Consider the following 14,691-nt stretch of genomic DNA (forward strand, 5'->3'; position numbering starts at 1 on the left):
TCAGACAAATCTCAATCAAAGTATACGTTACAATTATTAGATCACCTGAGCTAGCTCATGGTGAGCTTTTAGGATCGTTGAATGTCCGTTTTAACACTCTAGCGGTCACATTTTTGCCTCAATCATCATCAAACTTTGTCAGGATGGTTGGGTCTAGGTAATAGCTCGGATGAGTTCGAACATGGGTCATCTTGGATGAAAAACTAGGTCACAGGAGCTAAAAATAGAAAAACCTTGTTAACACTCTAGTGGTCACATTTTTGACTCAATTGTCATCAAAATTGGTCAGGATGCTTTTCTAGGTAATTGCTCAGATGATTTCAAACATGGGTCAACTCGATGAAAATCTAAGTCACAGGAGCTAAAAATAGATAAATCTTGTAAACACTTTAGTGGCTACTGTTTTGATCCAAATATCCTGGATATTGGTCTGGAAGTTTGTTTTGATGATTTCTAGGTCAAGTTCGAATATGGGTCACGTGGGGTCAAAAACTAGGTCACACCGTCCAAATATGGAAAAATATTGTTAACACTTTGGTGGTCACATTTTCGACTCAATTGTCATCAAACTTGGTCAGGATGCTTGTCTAGGTTATTGCTCGGATGAGTTTGAACATGGGTCATCTCGGATGAAAAACTAGGTCACAGGAGCTAAAAAAAGAAAAATCTTGTTTATTAATTAGTGCTTTCGTGAAATAAAATTTGATCTGAAATCAAGTTTGAACCTTTCATATGAACAAATAGACTGCTTGTACTAAAAAATGCCGTTGGACTCTTAACGGAGGGTCTTTTCTGAAAATCAAACCCGTCTAAAATATTCGTCAGTCAGCAGCATCATTATGAATTAAACACTATTTCACGTGCCATGGGGACAATTCGAAATCACGAAAAACGGTTCTTCGTATCTAACAAAGTGTTTCAGAATCTCTGAAGCTGTATATAAACATTGTAATAGTTATTATCATATTGATCAATTTTACAGAATATATTTTCTTTAGATACATCGATATCCTTTTAAGGAAGTATGGTTAAACAATAATTTGGGACAAATTTCCATTTATTTCCATTTGGATATTGTGTAACTTTACATCAATTCGGGACATTTGAATAATTAAGTATCTGGATCGAGGGGAAAATGAGCAGTCCTTACTAAGATATTTCAATAAAAGATATCATTCTTCTAGAATATTGGTGTTCATAAAATCACAAGAGTACGGCAAAAGGCGTTATTTACTTATCAGATATTACAGCTTGGCTGAAAAAATACGTGTTATTAGTTTGATAACAATAACTGCAGTCCTCTGTGGCTGCGTTGTCAAGGTCACTGGCTTCAAATTACTTGTCTCCCCTATCGCTGTTGGTTCGAATTCCGTCAGTGACTTTGCATTCCTTAATTTTACCAAGGTGCCCGTATGCGCCCTAAATAATGCACGACAATGTACCTTGGGATCCAATAAAGCTGTATTATATTAAATGTATAAAATACCGCTGAAAACTCATATATATGTCTGAAAATAGATATCCAAGAAATTATTATTCAATGTTTACACAACAAGGATTAATTGGGCATGTTCAATTAGAGATTTGTTATGCGAATATGGTTTTGGATTTGTTTGGTTAAACCAAACTAATGGTGATATTAATGTATTTGTGTATTATTTTAAACAAGACTTGCAGATTGTAAAACACAAAACCTGGTATCAACAGATTACTGATTCCACGCGTTATGATACATATGAGCCGCGTCACGACAAAACCAACGTAGTGCGTTTGCGACCAGCATGGATCCAGAACAGCCTGCGCATCCGCGCAGTCTGATCAGGATCCATGCTGTTCGCTTACCAACTCTATTACAAGTAGAGAAATTGATAGCGAACAGCATGGATCCTGATCAGACTGCGCGGATGCGCAGGCTGGTCTGGATCCATGCTGGTCGCAAACGCATTACGTTGGTTTTGTCGTGACACGGCTCATATATTTAAAACTTAAAACTATGTTAAATCCTGAGATGTATTTGTCTATTAATTTACCGTTTTTATGTTAGAAAAGCATTTGCTAAATTTCTTTGTTCAAGTCTTCCAAGGGTAGAACGTTATTGTTAGTATTGTTATGTAAACTTTAATATACGAATTACTGAAGATGAATTTCATGTATTCTTTAATCATAATAAATACAGACATGAATGACAGTAATATTTACTGAGCTGGTGCAATGGTACAACGTAGTTGTGAACATGGAGATTTTTGTTATTCAATTGAACTGTTCTAACGATGATAAAATAAATTCGATTGCGTATTTTTGTACTTGCCATTATGAAATATGAAATGTATTGTAACATGACACAAAACAAAGTGCATCAAATTCATTGTATTTCGGTCCGGAGGCCAATATTTACAAATTAAAGTGTTGTTGCCGTTTTTGTTGTTGTTGTTGTTGCCGTTGTTGTTGTTGTTGTTGTTGTTGCCGTTGTTGTACAATGTCGAAGCGACTTAAGCTCCAGGAGTCAAACAAATATGATAGAGCACTTATAAACACATAGATAAAAAAATAAAATTAAGTAAAACGAATATGACATGAAAGCGGATACAATAATGCATTGTTTTAGTGTATTGAAATATGGACAAATACATTTCAGATATCAAAGCGTAGGTTATTAACAACAAAAAAACTGACTCAAACAAGTGGACACGTTGATGTTCCCTGAAGGAACTTTGATATTGTCCCGACAATAACATTAATGGACTTAAATTGCATAAAGGCTCTTTCTAAACATGCGTTTAAAAGAAATCGATCAAACAAGATTATTATTTATACATATGTCGTGGATCCACACGTCAACTGCCGCTAATCAATGAATAAAAAATGACAATTTAATGGGAATTTTACAGATTGACTCATAAGTTTAAAATAAACATTTCTCAGGGGAAAGGGATGGGATGTTTAAAGTATCGCAGTATTGATTTTACTCGAGGCGGGTTTTTTACATAAGATACTGACAGTGAAAACGAGAAAATAATGGGCTGTCGAATGATGTTTTAGATTCAATGAGAAGATGAGCTAGTAATACGCCAAATAATCTGTAGAAAAAAAAATGTTAGTTGTGGGTGTAAGTACCTGTAATAATCATATTGCACATGGAATATTATGCTTCCTGTAAAACATCTTATGATCAAACACACTTACCTGCATGCCAATAAGAAAATAACAATTCAAAAGAAATGGATGTGGCACGGAGTGAATGACTAATGAGAGAATAGAGTAAGTTCAGTACCGAAAGAGCACATTTTCAAATTAACTGAAAATTAACTGTGAATAAAAAACGTAATTTTTACCAATGTTTAAATGTAAATGTGTGTAGATTAGTATTAGATTCCGGTATAATGCTGCTGGGCCGTGCTGGCACAGTCAAGTCACTCTTGCAGATCAGACCAACATAATCCGCTATGATGTGAAGGGCGACAACTCTTGATTTATAAAAAGTACCGATATAAAAAAATACGTCCTGGGGGGTTTTAAGGCTTTTCATAGATATAGTGAAAAGATAATATAAAATGCCGTCAGAACAATCGAGAGATGATGTACAGTGTTTTATACACTATAATCAACTACGGCTTCCTTTACATCTATAATATAATTGCTAAAAAGAGGTAAACTATAACAAAAAAAACAACAACAATCGTTTGTCATCTACATGATTATTATATAATGTAAAATAATACAGCAATTAGATACAAAATAAAATGTCTAGTTAATATGAAAGGGACAGTAAAGCCACATTTAGCAAACCAATATGTGGTTAAATGGCAATGTATTCAAAACAACACTGACTGTCGGCATTCCAAAATGAACTAGAACTATCGCTGAATGCGATTCATACCCCCACCAATGTCCTTGACAGAAGGCGACTTGGAAAGGTGGTTAAGGGAATAATTTAAGTGGCACAAATACATAAAAAGAAATTATCTCTGGTGAAAAAAGACTACTTGTACAGGTAATAGTATAAATATATATAATCAAATCATGTTCGAAACAGTTACAAATAACCTTTCATTTTCCCAATGTACTAAACATTTTATTTATAAGTCAATTTTTGACTTTCAAGTGTGGCCTTGACCTTAATCTGGCACATGGGTAAGATGGGATTTTGCACACCGCCCAGTTGGGGTGAACATTTGAATAAAGTTTGAACAAAATTCTTCCATTAGTTTAGAAATTATAGAGCGGACACAACATATTGTCTAGTATTGATTGTATGTAAATTTGATGACTTTAAAAGGGGCATAACTTTGTCAAAATGCAATACAGAGTAATGAAACTTGACCTGCATATCTTATTTGCGACACCTCATATATCTTTTAAGTTTCAAGCAAAAACCAGTGCTAGTTTCAGAAATATTCAAGTACATGTTCAAATTTAAGAACATTTTCTAAGTCAATATTTGACCTTCAAGTGTGACCTTGACCTTTAGCCGGCACAAAGGTGACATAGATTCTGCACATAACCTTGTTGAGGTGAATATTGAGTAAAGTTTGAAGAAAATTCTTCCATAAGTATAGGATTTATAGAGCGGACACGACATATTATCTAGTATTGATTGTATGTAAATTTGAAGACTTAAAAAGGGGTATAACTTTGTCAAAATGCAATACAGAGTAATGAAACTTGACCTGCATATCTTATTTGCGACACCTCATATACCTTTTAAGTTTCAAGCAAATACCAGTGCTAGTTTCAGAAATATTCAAGTACATGTTCAAATTTAAGAACATTTTCTAAGTCAATTTTTGACCTTCAAGTGTGACCTTGACCTTTAGCCGGCACAAAGGTGACATAGATTCTGCACATAACCTTGTTGAGGTGAACATTTGAGTAAAGTTTGAAGAAAATTCTTCCATTAGTATAGGATTTATAGAGCGGACACGACATATTGTCTAATATTTGACTGAATGTAAATTTGAAGACTTAAAAAGGGGCACAACTTTGTTAAAATGCAATACAGAGTTATGAAACTTGACCAGCACATCTTAATTGTGACACTTCATATATATTTTAAGTTTCAAGCAAATACCTTTTCTAGATTCAGAAATATTCAAATAGATGTTAAAGTTTTAGAATATTTTCTAAGTCAATTTTTGACCTTCAAGTGTGACCTTGACCTTAAGCCGGCAAAAGGTTGACATGGGTTCTGCACATCCCCTTCTTGAGGCGAACATTTGAGCGAAGATTGAAGAAAATCTTTCAATTAGTGTAGGACTTACAGAGCGGACACGACATACTGTGTAATATTTGATTGTTTGATATTTGACCTTCAATTGTGACCTTGACCTTGAGATGACACATGAGCAACATCGGTTCTGCACATCCCCTTGTTGAGGTGAACATTTGAGCCAAGTTTGAAGAAAATCTATTAGTGTATGACTTACAGAGCGGACACGACATACTGTGTAATATTTGATTGTTTGATATTTGACCTTCAATTGTGACCTTGACCTTGAGCTGACACATGAGCAACATCGGTTCTGCACATCCCCTTGTTGAGGTGAACATTTGAGCCAAGTTTGAAGAAAATCTTTCAATTAGTGTAGGACTTACAGAGCGGACACGACATACTGTGTAATATTTGATTGTGTTTGATATTTGACCTTCAATTGTGACCTTGATCTTGAGCTGACACATGGGCAACATGGGTTCTGCACATCCCCTTGATGAGGTGAACATTTGAGCCAAGTTTGAAAAAAATCCTTCAATTGGTATAGGAGTTATAGAGCGGACATGAAAATGGAGACGGACCGACGAACGGACCGACCGACCGACTGACGCGACAAAGAGAATTCATTATAGCCCCCCCCCCCCACATTTTGTGGTGGGGGTATAATAATATTAATTAATTTAAAAGAGTATTACTAATCATATTAAAAACATTCAATGCCATTTTTACGCAATAAATTTTCAAGGAGCAAACCAAACGAATCCAATGATCTAAACTCCTATGTATGTATGGTATTGACGCTAAAATATTACTCGTATGCAAAATAAATCAAGATATATATCTGGACATCGATTCTATGTTTACCAATGTAGCAAACATTTGAGCCGCATCACGACAAACCAACATAGTGCGTTTGCGACCAGCATGGATCCAGAGCAGCTTGCGCATCCGCGCAGTCTGATCAGGATCCATGCTGTTCGCTTACCAACCCTATAACAAGTAGAGAAACTGATAGCGAAACTGGATCAATGCTGGTCGCAAACGCACTATGTTGGTTTTGTCATGTGACGCGGCTCATTTTGTGTTGACCTTTTTTACAAAATGACCGACTGACAAATCATACATGGTAAATACAAATAAATGTACAAATGTACAAAAGTAATTTAAGTTTGTCAATTTAGCATTTCAAATTGTTTATACATGAATTATTTACAACTGGACCACAGGGACCCAGCACACTGTTGGGATAGCTAGAATTACTTTTTTACCCTATCCCAACACTGTGCCCCAGACAACAAATCAGACTACTAATGTAGTGGCCAAAGATGGTCATCTTTCGCAACGTGTGCGCTTAACTTAAACTAGAACTATCACTAAATGTGATTAATACCCCCACAAGTCTGCTTCGGAAATGAGGATGTTACTAGTAACAGAATACCTTGTAAAAGAATTGAAACATAGAGTTATGGTTGTGGGCAATTAAAGATAATTGTGGTTCATGTATGTTGCATTTCCTTTCAATGTGGTTGGCCATTTAATTTTAATTAATTAATTAATTTAGTTTAATTGAATTACTCTGTAATAAGTCCAGAAAGACAAAGAAAAAGAACAAAGGGCAATAACTCTATAAATACTGAAGATAGAGTTATAGTTTTTGTGCACTGCACTTCCTCTTATTGTGCTTGACCATTGTATGAAGTTGTTTTGAATTCCAACCAGTACGTTTTAAGTTATGCTCCGGACAAGGAAAAGCATCAAAGGGCAGTAACTCTGTATTTTGTCAACATGGAGTTATGGCTCTTGTTCACTGCACTTCCTTTTAATGTCCTTGACAACTGTATGAAGTTGTACTGAATTCCAAACAGTAGTTTTCAAGTTATGCTCTGGACAAGGAAAAGTAACAAAGGGCAATAACTCTGTAATTAGTCAAGATGGAGTTATGGTTCTTGTGCACTGCACTTCCCCTTATTGTGCTTGACCATTGTATGAAGTTGTTTTGAATTCCAACAAGTAGTTTTCAAGTCATGCTCTAGACAAGGAAAAGTAACAAAGGGCAGTAACTCTGTAATTAGTCAAGATGGAGTTATGGTTCTTATGCACTGCACTTCCTCTTAATGTGCTTGACCATTGTATGAAGTTATAATGAATTCCAACAATAAGTCTTCAAGTTTATGGTCCGGACAAAAAGAAAGCAATGGAAAAGAAACAAAGGGCAATAACTCTGTAATTAGTCAAGGTGGAGTTATGGTTCTTGTGCACAGCACTTCCCCTTATTGTGCTTGACCATTGTATGAAGTTGTTTTGAATTCCAACCAGTAGTTTTAAAGTCATGCTCTGGACAAGGAAAAGAAACAAAGGGCAGTAACTCTGTAATAAGTCAAGATGGAGTTATGGTTAATGTGCACTGCACTTTCTCTCAATGTGCTGGACCATTGTATGAAGTTATAATAAATTCCAACAATTAGTCTTCAAGTTATGGTCCGGACAAAAGAAAGCAATGGAAAAGTAATAAAGGGCAATAACTCTGTAATTACTTTAGATAGAGTTATGGTTCTTATGCACTGCACTTCCTCTCAATGTGCTTGACCATTGTATGTAGTTATATTGAATTCCAACCATTAGTCTTCAAGTTATGGTCCAAACAAAAAAAAGAAGGCAATGGAAAAGCAACAAAGGGCAATAACTCTGTAATTACTTTAGATAGAGTTATGGTTCTTGTGCACTGCACTTCCCCTAATTGTGTTTGACAACTATATGAAGTTGTTTTGAATTCCAACCAGTAGTTTTCAAGTTATGCCACGGACAAGGAAAAGTAACAAAGGGCAATAACTCTGTAATTAGTCAAGATAGAGTTATTTTTCTTACGCACTGCACTTCCTGTCAATGTGCTTGACCATTGTATGTAGTTATATTGAATTCCAACCATTAGTCTTCAAGTTATGCTCCGGACAAGGAAAATGCAACTGACAAGAAAAAAGCAATGGAAAAGCAACAAAGGGCAATAACTCTGTAATTACTTTAGATAGAGTTATGGTTCTTGTGCACTGCACTTCCCCTTATTGTGTTTGACAACTGTATGAAGTTGTTTTGAATTCCAACCAGTAGTTTTCAAGTTATGCCCCGGACAAGGAAAAGTTACAAAGGGCAATAACTCTGTAATTAGTCAAGATAGAGTTATGGTTCTTGTGCACTGCACTTCCTCTCAATGTGCTTGACCATTGTATGTAGTTATATTGAATTCCAACGATTAGTTTTCAAGTTATGCTCCGGACAAGGAAAATGCAACGGACGTCTGGACCGACCGACCGACCGCCCGACCGACCAACCGACCGACCGACCACCGGGTGACTCCTATATACCCCCCCCCCCCAAACTTCGTTTTTGGGGGTATAATGAGTCAAACAGAATGACAAAATAATTGTAAACGTATAAAATATGAAAATTGTAAAAAATGATTCATGAACAAGACTTCTATTGCTATTCAAGGACTTTTTTATGAAGTATTATCCTCGTACACGTGTATAGCCGGTGTCACGTCTTCAATTCCCTCGTCTGGTTTATCTGCTGTCTCCTGAACTGTCATTGGTTTCGTTTCATCGTCGTTCGCATGCTGAAATTAGATAGAAAGATCAAATTCTTAACTTTTTTTTTTATAAAAAAAAAGACTTCTAATAAACAAGAATCGTATAGATAAAGCAAACGTGTATAGATTTCGACGTTTTGAACCCTATATGATCAATAGAAATAGTTGACCCTATGGCTTTTTAATAAACATATTGAATTGAAATTATATGATTGATTAATTTGCTGAACTGTTTTTATTTTTTACTTGTTGTCACTGATATACATTTAAAGCATTTTATCCAAACATTAGAAGTTAAATCATAATTCCCGCACTTTACTTTAGTAAAGATACAATCCTATATTCAATGTTATTTTCCGCACTACAGCACCCTGAAGAAATGTAAGTATTGCAAACATAATTAGCTTGGTTTAAACATGGTATGTACGAACATGAAAATAAAAACGTGCACCAATCAATCTTGAATACAACCTTATGGTCAAAAATTATATTACCGATTTGGTACGTCTGTAAACGCATATTTCAACTAGGCATATGAACACTCCAATAACAAGTCCGAGAAGAACTATTAGTATCGCCGATGAGAAAGTCGCTAAATCGAGACTATAAAATCTAGGCCTTTCTCTTTGCGTCACAGGGTTCCTCACATCTGAACATTCCGCTTGTTGTTCAAACCATTTCTTTTCTAGCTTGTGTATTTCGCCGGTTTCGGTCAGTTTGACTAATGCAAAGTTCAAATTTTTTTCAAGAGATGATCCTTTTGGTAATCCAAATGCAAAATATGAGTGTGAGAAGTCTTGTTTGAGGTCAATAAGATCACAGGGCTTTCTACTTGCCATGTATCTAGACGTGGGACTTTCAACAATAGCAACAAACCCGTTACCATAGCGATTCCTCCGTATTTGTTCAACAAGATATTCTGCAGTTTCAAACTCGTTATATTTCGCATCATTGATGACTTTCTTGTAAATTTTTTGATCAACAGATGATTTGGACTCGCGGAAGAATCTGTGCGTAGCACCCCCTTGTAGAAATCCTACTCTCATGTCACTATACGCAATATCACTGTACAAAAGATAAATATTGTGGTATGATTGTTAAAAGTACAAATGCACTAATAAATAAGAAATATTAGAACCATCAATCTTCTTAGCGAGATTTGATTCGATACCACCGAGCAGAGAAAACGAACCTATTTAATTACAATTGCATGCCTTGAAAATAGTACAATAAAAAGAGAATAGCATACAAAGTCGTTTAACATAGGTTATAGAGTTTTACATTTTTATTCAATTATAACAATATGGCATTTGTGAATTTTATATTGGAGGAGATTCTTTGAATACAAATAAAATACCTTAGACTTTTAACTGGGAGTTCTCTTTCGTTAGAACTTGTGAAAAATCCGGTGCTGCAAAGGTTTGTGAGATTGGCTGTGTAAGATACGATTAAAATAATAGTAAATATCCACCATGTCACTACCAAAACTCGAGCCCCTATTGAACGGGGCGCCTGATTGTAACCTATTTTCAAAAAAAAGGAAAAAATAGGTATCAAAAAAGTATAGCTTATAAATAAACAATTATTGTGTTCAGCCGGCAAGTCTTCTTGCATGGCATCAAGGTGTTATATAACAAAATATTAAATTTGGAGTGCGTCGGAAATCTAACATGAAAATGAATGATGTTTTTCAAGAATGACATACCACCATAATAACCACGTATTCAAGGGACAGGGCGTGGTGAAGTGGTTGCGCACTTGGTTCAAGCGAGAAAATTGGCTGCAAACTTTACAAAATGGCTACGAGTCATGATAATTTACAACTCTCGCATTATTTTCTGCTGGTAAGTGGTTTTGTATGTTATTTTGAAAATAAATTAATATACCCATACCTTAAGGCAATGTTTACGACACACATGGTTTTAGGTTTCTGGGGCCGTCTTATCAACTTATAAGACGGGCCCCAGCTTCCTAGCTTTTGATTTGACGAAGTTATTGAAGATATAAAACGGCCATGCACATATATCTTCAATAACTTCGCGTGCAACCACGTCACCCTTCGTGGTGTCAAGGCTACATATTTATTGTCACTTATCACGAACTATCATTATTTTAGGATAAATTTGTACAACTTTTTTTCAATTCTATTTTTTTTTTCTAAAAAAATACTTTGTTTTGATCTTCTTTGTACAAAATAAAGAAAAAGTAAATGTAAGTTTAGAAGAGCAAATTTGTTTCAAGAATGCCCGGAGAAAAGTATAACTATCAAGGCCTGTCTGATCCAATGAAAAATCAGACTGCTTAAGTGGAAATTACTTGACAAAAAAAATTACAGCATTACATGTACAACTTGACTTTGATAAGTTTCAATGAAAGTTAAAAAAAACAACAAATAAATGATACACAACAAAAATACCTTGCCACATAAGTGTACTTGTAACAAAGAAGAAAGAATTGAGACACGTGAATGACTCTCCTTCCTGCACGGTTGCCTCGTGATCACGTGCCATTCTTCTCCATTCATAAGGATTAAATCGCATCATGACGTACAGCACAGTTCCGACAACAACGAAGACTACAATCACCATAACCCAAACAGAAAGGTTGAACGGATAGAGAAGTCTGGCAAGTGTTGAGATGTTGATAACACTAGGTTTCGAGATCAAGAGGGACAAACTAACAGGCATGACCGGGTATGAAAAATCTATCACACCAGATCGCGGGGTTATCACCGTTAGTAGCCCTGCTATGTCGGCATTCTGAAAGTAGTAGAAATTACAAAAATATCAGTTTTTATTTTATGCTTTTCAGTGGATTACTGATTTATCCGTGAAAATTATATTTGATAATTTCACAGTGAAAATTATCAAAATATAATTTCACACTTTTCAATGACGAAACTACTTTTTTAAGATTTCCCCCATGTGGTATCTCAATTTTATTTTTGCTGACAATTCTGACAATGTCAGGCTGTTTAAAGAAAAGCAAAGCTGAAATTGATAAATAACTTAAATGTCAAAAGTAATAAAAAGAAGAAAACTTACAGTAAGTTACTTCTATTCATTCAAATTACAAATCGCCAAATATCGTCTCTTTAATTTTTGAATCATTTTTACAGTCTGAAAAATACACTCCTTCCACATGCAAAACTGCTCTTGATGACATTTGGGAATATTTAAGTATCCTACGAGCAATAACTGCCGTATGCTTTATGAAAACTTGAAAAGCAATGACAGCTATCAGTCCGAAGAATAAGTAAACAATCCAGCGTTCGTAAGGCTTCCAAGTTTTCCAATTTCCTATCCACTTTTTAAATGTTTACACATCTGTCAAGACTTATTTATTGTCCGTTACAAGCCTCAAATAAGTTTTCTTTCTTTAAAAACAGGTGTATGACTAACAAATCCAAATGATATTCCTCTGAATCAAACACAATTATTTTCCTCCAGTGGAATACACAACTTTAAAAATGGCGGCCGCTTACATTTAAAAAAGCCAGGTCTAATATAAGTTCGCAGTCAGTAACAGAAATATGGATGGATGGTTGGACTTTTTCTCCTACTAGAATTGTTTGTTTTTATTATTTAAACAACCGACCAGTCATATTTTTTAATAAAATAAATACTATCACCGCCATTTAACGTTTATTGTCGAACTTATTTTTCAGCCCAAGACTTCTTGTATTTAATGAGAAATTCGACTTTTTTGAGGCTCTCAATGGGGAAAACAGATTCTAATATTAATTAATTTTAAGGAAATTTCGTTTTAACTTGTTTCTAAGCATAAAATAAAAAGAAAATTTGTTTGTTTGTTTTGTAAGATGTAATTTTATTTCATCTCGTGAACATTAAAAACAGTATTCTCACGAGTGGCTACGCCACTTTGTATTCTAATAGACTATTACTAAAATATTACGACATCCAGAACAAAGAAGGGCCATAATTCTGTAAGTTGACCTGCATACCAATTGACCGAGGTTCAAACTTAAAAGATCTTACCCCATTGGCCAGTTCTCCAACCATGCCTGCCCAGGACCCATTTGGGTATTGTACACCATACTGACTGTCAGGTGCCAGTGAAATATTGTATGTGATGTTAAGCTTGTCAAGTAGATCGGGTAAATATCCAACATAACTCCCATCCCTGTTTAACATCAAATATGGGCTGTCCTGCAGTAACAAGCAATAAAAAGTATTCACTGTTGCTCTTTAAATGCAATGATGCTTAAATAAAGCATGTACTCTGTACGGTTGACTTCTTCACCCTTAACTTCTTTGAGCCAAAACTAATTACCCTTTGCCACCAGAATATAGCCAGATCAAACTGCCCACAGGTGCAGTCTGACCAGCCTCTATACTGGAGGTAGTTTATTTTTTATTTTGTGATTGAAATCCCTTTGAATGGGTGATACTATCAAATGCTAATGTACATGTAGTAGAATGACAGAAACGTGTAAATACAATATTGGCAATACATATTTGAAGATATTTATTTATCTTTTGGTACTAGGTTTCTGAATCCTGGTTCTCTCGTATCAGAGTTATTTAATCAAAATTAATTTTTGTATTACGTTAGAAACGGAACAGTTTAATTTGATAAAAAAATGCTGTGTTGGTATTATTGGCCCGTTTGGTTAAATTAATACTGGTAAAATGATTGTATCGGATTTTTACAAGCAAAATAATTTTAATTTTATATTTATAAGTATACTTACAAGAACTGCAGAGACTCGAAGAGTTGACTTCGTCTGAAAATCACAAATAATTTAGCATGGTAAATTCTTTAGATAAACAAGCTATTGCAACCCTATCGACATATTATAAACTTATTTTATTTAAGTTACTTGCACTATAGAAAGTTTAATTATTAGCAGTATAACATCAGTTCTTTGTTGCGAGATACATACTTGAATTTGAATTTAAACTAATTTCTTACAATATCTTATATTTCAATACATAAGATCAAGCACAGGAACTTGAAATTCTATCAAATAACCAATATTAATGATAATATCCAAATATACCCCCTATATACTATAAATTAACATATTTATATCTATTATATTTATACTGTATAGGGGGTATATTTTGGATATTATCAATAATATTCCTGTGGATCAAGCGTCTTCGCTTATTACATACATCATGATAACGTTTATCAGGCACCCTCAGTATATATCTACGGCTCCGGGAATTGGAATTTTAATATTTTATACAGTCTTGCATATCAATATAAAGACTCGCGATTCAACTAATACAAATGCAATTGTAATATACGAAGTTTGTATGTGGGTAATTCGAAAATCATGCAAAAATTATTAAGATGAACGGTATTGTTTTTTATGTTATTTTTTGTTTTACTCTTATTTACTTTTATTGCAGATAAAACAAAGGTTGAAAAAGTATGCATATAAAACATCTTTACCTGGACTTCTGCACATATTGAACATAAATTTCCAATAACAAATAAGGTCACCAATAAAACATTTACGCGCGTCCCCATTTCCGTTCTTAGTTTCTGGAGTGATTTGAAATGACTCAGCACTACTTAAACGCTGTATTGATCCTCGGAGCCATTGTTTCCCATGGCGAAATTAGGTCTATTACTCATTCCGTAAAAAATCTATGGTGAAGAATACTCGCCAAAGTTTTAATCACAATAGATAAAATTATGATATTGAAATATACTTTAGAAATAGCGTAATTTGAGAAATATAAATAATATTGTATGACAGAATAATGGTTTATTTAAATTCTATACGTCAGAAGTCACTCAAATGCTCAACTAGCTTATACAACTCACAGGAGGGACTCGGCAGTGTTGGGATAGTGTAAAAAGTAATGCTAGAAAAAAATATATACCGTATATAGTCTATATATTATAAGCAGTATATTTTTTT

The 14,691-nt window shown here is 34.5% G+C and overlaps 1 protein-coding gene across 1 annotated transcript; it reads right to left on the minus strand.

Annotated features, from left to right (window-relative positions):
• Window positions 1–8,606: 8,606 nt before the first annotated feature.
• LOC132731146 (glutamate receptor 1-like) lies at window positions 8,607–14,320 on the minus strand. The gene is made up of 7 exons (XM_060717274.1): window positions 14,217–14,320; window positions 13,507–13,539; window positions 12,791–12,961; window positions 11,209–11,551; window positions 10,150–10,315; window positions 9,287–9,857; window positions 8,607–8,819 (listed from the first exon to the last, which is right to left on the minus strand). Exons 1-7 carry the CDS (start codon window positions 14,292–14,294, stop codon window positions 8,703–8,705), a joined length of 1,479 nt encoding a protein of 492 aa, XP_060573257.1. The 5' UTR covers window positions 14,295–14,320; the 3' UTR covers window positions 8,607–8,702.
• Window positions 14,321–14,691: the final 371 nt, after the last annotated feature.

Source organism: Ruditapes philippinarum, unplaced genomic scaffold (assembly GCF_026571515.1).
Source record: "Ruditapes philippinarum isolate M1 unplaced genomic scaffold, ASM2657151v2 ctg41_1_1_1_1, whole genome shotgun sequence".
Lineage (NCBI taxonomy): Eukaryota > Metazoa > Mollusca > Bivalvia > Venerida > Veneridae > Ruditapes > Ruditapes philippinarum.

Excerpts from the sequence above, each read along its gene's own strand:
- LOC132731146 (XM_060717274.1), bottom strand. The coding sequence starts at position 14,294 with ATGGGGACGCGCGTAAATGTTTTATTGGTGACCTTATTTGTTATTGGA. Across the intron at positions 12,962-13,506 it reads TTCGAGTCTCTGCAGTTCTT|GACAGCCCATATTTGATGTT; the intron begins GTAAGTATACTT and ends TTGTTACTGCAG. Across the intron at positions 11,552-12,790 it reads TTGGAGAACTGGCCAATGGG|AATGCCGACATAGCAGGGCT; the intron begins GTAAGATCTTTT and ends TACTACTTTCAG.